The 7,909-nt window shown below is 42.3% G+C and overlaps 1 protein-coding gene across 1 annotated transcript; it reads left to right on the top strand.

Moving 5' to 3' along the window:
- The first annotated feature begins 1,925 nt into the window (after positions 1–1,925).
- Positions 1,926–4,579, top strand: LOC308400386 (beta-2-microglobulin-like). The gene is made up of 4 exons (XM_080888047.1): positions 1,926–2,163; positions 2,543–2,815; positions 3,394–3,430; positions 3,666–4,579. Exons 1-3 carry the CDS (start codon positions 2,094–2,096, stop codon positions 3,405–3,407), a joined length of 357 nt encoding a protein of 118 aa, XP_080744173.1. The 5' UTR covers positions 1,926–2,093; the 3' UTR covers positions 3,408–3,430; positions 3,666–4,579.
- Positions 4,580–7,909: the final 3,330 nt, after the last annotated feature.

Here is a 7,909-nt window from a genome sequence, read left to right as displayed (position 1 = left end):
CATGTCATCACTTAAAGACCAGATAAACTTTTTATAAATTAATTAAACAAATGTAACAAGTACAAAAAATATGGCAACAATTGCAAAGCCTTTTCCAACCCTTCACACAGACACTGCTATCAGGAAAGCTCGCCAGCGACTCTACTTCCTGAGGAGGCTGAGGAAGCTTGGCATGAACGCTAACATCACCTCAAATTTCTACAGGTGTGCGATCGAGAGCTTGCTGACGAGCTGCATTACAGTTTGGTACGGAAGCTGCTCTGCCAGCAGCCGGCAATCACTACAGAGGGTGGTGAAGGCAGCAGAGCACATCACTGGCACGAGGCTTCCTGCCATTCAGGACATTTATCTCCAGCGATGCCTCCGCAGAGCACACAGCATCACCAAGGACCACAGCCACCCAGCACATCAGCTCTTCTCCTTGTTTCCATCTGGCAGACGTTACAGGAGTCTGTCATCAAGCCATTCGACACTTCAACCACAACACCTAAACACACACAACACAGATGCACTCAGAATCGGTCCTACAGTTTCATAGGTACATTTTACACTCTGCACGGGTCACTTCACTGTTATTAGTATTTAAACAAATAAAAACCGTACTCCATGCAATACTGTACTAAGTGCCACTCAAAATTTGCCACTGCCATGTGCAATATTTCATTTGCCCCCCCAGCCCACAATTGTGTTGATATTATTTTCATTATCTGTAATTAAATTAAATAAATAAATAATAACTAATTAAATAAATTAATAAATTAAAAGACATAAAATAAAATACAATTCTAACCTAGGGGTTTTCTAAAAGCTTCAGTGCAGAGCCACAGCTTGTTTTTGTCCATAAACTTCACTGTTCACTGTGAGAAGTGAAAAAGGACGGCCTTGTTGTCAGAGATCGACATTTATGAATGAAGAATTTACCCATAATAATGATCGCAGTTAAGACATTTTCAAGTTTCTTTTTTTCTTAAAGATCCAAAAATACTTTTTTTTGAAAATTCACGTAAGTTTGGAATCTTTGGGAAAAGCCAGTAGTGTACATCGTCCCACGGGGCTTTACAGTGTATACACTGGTAAAATAAATGTTTTGTCATTCAGTATTCCCATCACAGAAAGAACAAGAGTTATTATCAACACCAAAACGATGTGTGGGAAATTCTTTGGAAAGGTAAACACCTGAGAGGATTTTCTAAGGTCTGACAAAGCAGCAATTCCGGGCTGTTGTGCCAAAAAGTGATTGCTCGTATTTAAACTGCTATAAGTAACTTGTTGGGCTATAAATTGTGAAACATAAGTCAAATGCTTCCCTCATGGAGGACACAAAGTCACACTGAGCCACAAACAACATTCGTGTAACAAGCTAGAAGGCGCAACCAGTTTTTGGCAGTGACTTTTATATAACCTTTATTTATGCAGTTAAAAAAAATCTAATTAACATTGAAAATGTCTTTTGTAAGAGTAAGTTGGCCAAGAGGACAGAAGAAATGGCAGCAAATATTACAATAGTTCAGTAAAAATATTTTAAGTGGGGATAAAGGACCGGATTGGTTATAATGTAAGTACAACAACACAGAGTTGTAAAGATACTTGAAAAACTGATAATTTTTTAATTCTATATAAAACCTCTTTGTAAACGCTGTTCACCGAAGTCTGTTTACCAACATACGTAAAGATATTACACATAAAAAATACACGGAAACATTTGTTTTTGGCACAACACCGGCAGCCATCTCAAACATGGCGGCTTATTTGCTCAAACGACAGTGAACAACAACATGTCGGAGTAAATTCCGCCTAGCAACATGACGTTTGGAGTTTCCTATTGGTAGAATTATAGGCACGTGTCGTCTTGTCACGAGTTTGTGCTGCTTTTTTTTATAAACGGGGCGCCATAACATGGTTTTGGTGGGCGGGGTTACAGACCCCCTTTTTGTTAGTTAGCATTAGCACTGCCTGGACGTCCCGGTGTCTGTTAGCTAACACTCCCGATGTGAACGGTTTCACTTTCGTTGTGGATCGTGACGCACTGTTGTCTTCTCTCTGTCGAGCGAATCTCCAACAGCGATATATCGAGTCGGTCTGTATGTGAAACAATGAAGACGTTTGTGTGTCTCGCCGTCGTCCTTCTGCTGGGACTCACAGGTCTTTCGGCAGTCAAGAACAGTAAGTGATCTCCGGTAACTGAACATGTTTGTGTTTCCGAAATGGCCCGATGTTATCAGGCGGAAGGCGCTCGGGCCCAGTGAAAGCAAAACGGCTTTAAAGGTAGTAAAGTGGAATCTCTGGGAAATGGCAAACAGTAAAATACTTACAGTACTTACAGTATTAAACGACTGATAACTTGTACTTAAAGGCGCTGTAACGTTTTACGAGTACTACGAGTACTTCCTTGTTTGGCTGTTGTGCGTGACACACTGTGACGCAGATAATTGCCGTGTTTATATTTAATAAGTTGGTGGAATCTAAATGAATAATTATCATCTGGATTAAATTATTGTCTTTATTTCATCTGTAAGTGAGTGACTGTTTTTGTGTTTGCCAGTTTCACCCAAGGTTCAGGTGTACACCCGCTCCCCCGGACACTACGGGACCGCCAACACCCTCATCTGCCATGTCAGTGGATTCCATCCTCCTGAAATCACCATCGAGCTGCTCAGGAATGACAAAGAGATGCCAGGCTCTCAGCAGACCGACCTGGCCTTTGAAGAGAACTGGCACTACCACATGACCAAGCATGTGCCTTTCACCCCAACCAAGGAGGATGTGTTCACCTGCAGAGTAACTCATGGGGGGAAAAAGAACACATATATTTGGGGTATGAGTGTTTTTCACTGTGTCTGTGTGTACGTGTTGTTTCACAGGTCACAGTACGTGAGGTTAGAAAATATTTTGCTAAATTTTCTTAGTTCTGTATTTTAGTTTTGTACACACATATCATCTGTTTTTATATATTTATTTCTTATTTCAGATCATGTATTTTATTACATTGACTAACATTGTTTACAATAAACAAAACTATGGAATAAAAAACGGTTCAGAAACAGAACAATTACAGAACATAGAACATTGTGCAAGTTCCTAATACTCCATTCATCACTCATTCATATTAAAAGCATCATGAAAAGAAACACGTAGTCATTCAAACGCTCATTAACAAACAAGCCAATAAGAACAAATTTGTAGTCTCAGATGTTGTCCTCTTGTAAAAACACATTTTATATTTTCAGAGACGCTGAAATGTTTTTACAAATGCATCATGTTCATCAGTCAACACTTGCCTGCTTTAAAGACCTTATTGAAGTTTTAAGTTGAAATTGTTGGTGTTTGTAACAGGCGGGGAGTAACCGGCCAGATCACAGCTAGCATAAACATGTTTTGAATGTCTCGTTTCAGAGGCAGATATGTAAGTTCTACACGTGTCCAGCTCCAGGTATGTATGTGCTCATCAGTATTCATACTTCAATATAATGACATTACATTGTTGTGGTGGAGGAGTGTGGCTTGTGTCTCAGCTGCAGAGCTGTGTCTGATAGCAGGGAAGCTACAGTCAAATCATAGCAGTGTGTTTGCAACCGTGCCAGCCACCCTCCCCTGAATCCGCTGCAGCTGACCCACAAAGCACTGAGTGATAGACAATGTTTGTATTATGTTTGTGGTCCCCACAGGTCTGCTCAGCAGGATGGAGAAGATTGGAATATTTCTGGAATCTTGAAAATGTCTAAAGTAATGGATTTGATTATGCAACCGTTTGAGCTTCACAAAATGAAAACACTGCACTTCCACGGGCTCAGACAGCAGCCATCCTTCAGCTTCATTCGTTTCTGTGACACACAGCGCCACAGCAGCGTGCGTTAAACCACTCAATTTTGCGTCTGCTGTCAAAAGTGAACACGAAGTATCAACATCGACAGCAGGCGTCATGTTTGAAACGTGCCCAGCTTACTCCAGTCACGTAGCTGAAATGTTCCCTGAGGCCAAACCAAATGTATTTTCTGTGCCTTATTCTCTTAAAACAGCTGGAAGACAGAACAACCCATAACTACACTTTGCCTTTAACACATCCAGAACGTGTGAAGCACCTGATTTGAAGTTATCTCGAATGATGAGTTTTGGCATCTGCTGTGAAAGGTCTGGATGTGTGTTTCCTACTAGCTGTAGGAAACACACATCCAGGTGGTGTCCATGGGTGTGGTCGTCCGTGGAAACGTGCAGAAGTTTTGAGGATTTGATTAGTTATGGATTTCTCTTCAGATAAATATTCCTTTAGGAATCTTGTGGTGATCTGAGTATCGACTTTGTGGTGGTGGTGAAACTGAAGTGTTTGCATTGCTCTGATTTTTAAGGTAAATCTATACAGACTAAAGACTTTCATATTAATGTTGTAATAAGGTAATCAATGTAAATATGTATCCAATTTGAAAATGTTTATTTTACTAAAACATGCTTTGTGTTGAAATGACTCCAAACGTGACCGTTTGCTTGGTTTGTTTGTAACATTACAAGTTTATGAAGTTAACCAGACGGTTCCTGTTTGTTCTGGCATATTTTATGCAAAATAAAACTATATTGGTTTAATTCACATTGGAAGTCCAGCTGTGCACAGCGAGTTATTATAATAGTGATGTTAAACTGTGTCATGTGACCTGGCGTAGAAGAAGTCCTCCTCTCGCCGCCTCCACGTCACAGCTAAGAGAGGTTTAAGGTCCTAATATCCAACCTCATAATCTGCTAATATTTATTCGTAAGCAAAGATGAATCAAAATATAAGTTTTTTCACTGTATAAATGAGAAATCAATGAGTGAGAAAATGGGGTGAGAGTGATTCCACGTACTGTTAACAGGTGGAGCTGGTGGGTTCATGCATGGCTGCTCATTTTTCTTCTTAATGGTTTAGCAGGGAAGGCAGCTGGATGAGTTCGGACTGAGCGAGTCCCCTCACCTGCATCGACTACACTCTGCATGCTTGCTGGGTCACACTCATAGTCAGGACTTTTTAACATCAGAGAGCCAAGTCCGACTTCCTGTGTGGGGTTGTGGCCCTGCAGGTGATACATTGTGTATGTTTGAAGCTTGAATTCTTCCGTACATGAGAAAGGTCGTTGTTTCTCACCACTAAACGGTTTGTATTTAATTCTCAATTCACTGGAGAATCCAGGAGAATTCCAAGAAGTGCATGAAAGTCTGATGCTTCGGTGTATTCACGGATCATTTAGTATATTTGGGGTAACGTATGTTTTCACGCTTTATTGACTTTTTGGTGTAAAAAGGAGACCGTGTAACATCTCCACAGAGGAATCTGGAAATGACACGTTTGGATCTAAATTCAGACAAATTCACCAAAACAATCGAGGTGCATTAAACTTTTTGATAGGCACCAAAGTTCTTTATATGATTTAACTACAAGAATAGAAACAGCTGTTCTTACTGACGGACCTCGTGTTTCCACCCACCCCACTGCCTCCACCAAAAGCAGCAGAGCACTGTGCATCTCCTCTCCACCTGTGACCTCATGATCCACCTGCAGGTAGGCGGAGTCTGGACTCTTCGGTAAACACGACGTTGCTCCATGTGTTCAGGTTGCAGGACAGATGGACACCAGCACATCAGTGTGAGGGGACTGCAGGGTCTGGCCTGAGCTACAGAAAACTCCAAACAATCAATAACATAATAAGCTGTTTGCCACTGGCAGAGAATATTTTATATATAAAGTTTATAATAATATAATACAGGGATTATTATAAAGTTTTTACTGTGCACAACCTGCATACTCAGCTCTGCTAACCACAAATATAGCTCTTTATTTCTGAATGATTGGTGCCACGAGGTTTACTGCCAGTCAGCGTTATTAAGATAAGATAAGATAAGATAACCTTTATTAGTCCCACACGTGGGAAATTTGTTTTGTCACAGCAGGAAGTGGACAGTGCAAAAGTTATGAGGCAAAAATTAGAATACAATAAGAATAAATACAGTACACAACTGTACAGAATAGAATAAAATAATATACTATATACAGTAGAATAAAATAGAATAAAAATATACAATAAGATGAAAATAGAATACGAATGCTATATACAACTGAGTAAAAATACAACGATGACAGAAAGGATTATTGCACTTAGTATTATTGCACATGTGTGGATGTGTGTGCTTGATCAGTTAAAGTCTTTATTATGGAGTCTGACAGCAGTGGGGAGGAAAGACCTGCGAAATCTCTCCGTCCCACACCGTGGGTGCCGCAGTCTCCCACTGAAGGAGCTGCTCAGTGCTGTCACAGTCTGCTGCATGGGGTGGGAGATGTTGTCCATCAGGGATGACAGCTTAGCCGCCGTTCTCCTGTCACTCACCACCTCCACTGGGTCCAGAGGGCATCCTAGAACAGAGCTGGCCCTTCGGATCACCCTGTTCAGTCTCTTCCTGTCCCCAGCAGAGATGCTGCCGCCCCAGCAGACCACGCCATAAAAGATAGCAGAAGCCACCACAGAGTCATAGAAGGTCTTCAGGAGTGGGCCCTCCACCCCAAACGACCTGAGTCTCCGCAGCAGGTACAGCCTGCTCTGCCCTTTCCTGTAGAGGGCGTCTGAGTTATGAGTCCAGTCCAGTCTATTGTTCAGATGAACACCAAGGTACCTGTAGCTGTCCACAGCCTCAATGTCCATACCCTGGATGTTCAGTGGTTGCAGTGGAGAATGCTTGTGCCTGCGGAAGTCTACCACCAGCTCCTTGGTTTTACTGGCGTTGATCTGGAGGTAGTTCAGCTGGCACCAGTCCACAAAGTCTTGAGTCAGTCCTCTGTACTCCTTGTCGTCCCCATCAGTGATGAGGCCGACTATTGCAGAGTCATCAGAGAACTTCTGCAGGAAGCACTGGGTGGAATTGTGGGAGAAGTCTGCAGTGTAGATGGTGAAGAGGAACGGAGCCAGAACCGTTCCCTGTGGGGCCCCCGTACTGCAGACGACCCTGTCCGACACACAGCCCTGAGTCCTCACATACTGTGGTCGGTCGGTGAGGTAGTCCAGGATCCAGGTAGTGAGGTGATGGTCCACTCCAGAGTTCACCAGCTTGTCCTTCAGAACCGAGGGAAGAATAGTGTTGAAGGCACTGGAGAAATCAAAGAACATGATTCTCACAGTGCTTCCAGCGGTCTCCAGGTGAGCGAGGGAACGATGTAGGAGGTGAATGACGGCATCATCCGCTCCAATGCCAGGCTGGTAGGCAAACTGAAGTGGGTCCAGTGATGAGCTTGTTAGGCGCCGAAGCTGAGCCAGGACCAACCGCTCCAGGGTCTTCATCAGGTGGGATGTCAGAGCCACCGGCCTGTAGCTGTTGAGGTCCTTGGGGCGTGAAGTCTTTGGCACTGGTACAACACAGGAGGTTTTCCAGAGCTGTGGGACTCTTCCCAACCTCAGGCTCAGGTTGAAGAGGTTATAACAAAGAGCTGACCAAACAAAAATATCCTTACTTATTGTGTAAGTTTACATATATATACAATTAAATTACTGTGTCTAAATGATATTAAATCTAATTTATGAGTGTGAAGCGTCGTAGCAGAGCCCTGCGTGGGATTATTTCCTGCTGCATTTGCTGCACAAACCCACAGCAGGACTCTGCTTCATAGTTTTAGTGAACGGTGTTACTGCAGTAATGAATGCCCGAGGTTTTAAAAGCGCTCTGATGTGATTTATTGTATGTTTACTGTTACTTCTATCAACTTAATATGAACTGTTAGCTATCACACAGCAGCAGCTCTTATTCCAGGGGAATTTCTAATTTCCCCAATAACAAAAACATACTGTGTAGTATGGCAGAGCTGCAGTAACGGGTGTAATTGTAGGATGGGAATCAGAAATGTTCAGACATTTTTATGTTTACTTTTACTTCGTGATTATCAGGTAATTTAAGGTTTTTT

The sequence above is a fragment of the Rhamphochromis sp. 'chilingali' genome (genome assembly GCF_963969265.1).
Source record: "Rhamphochromis sp. 'chilingali' genome assembly, chromosome: 7".
Lineage (NCBI taxonomy): Eukaryota > Metazoa > Chordata > Actinopteri > Cichliformes > Cichlidae > Rhamphochromis > Rhamphochromis sp. 'chilingali'.
This window is presented reverse-complemented; position numbering and strand designations above follow the sequence as displayed.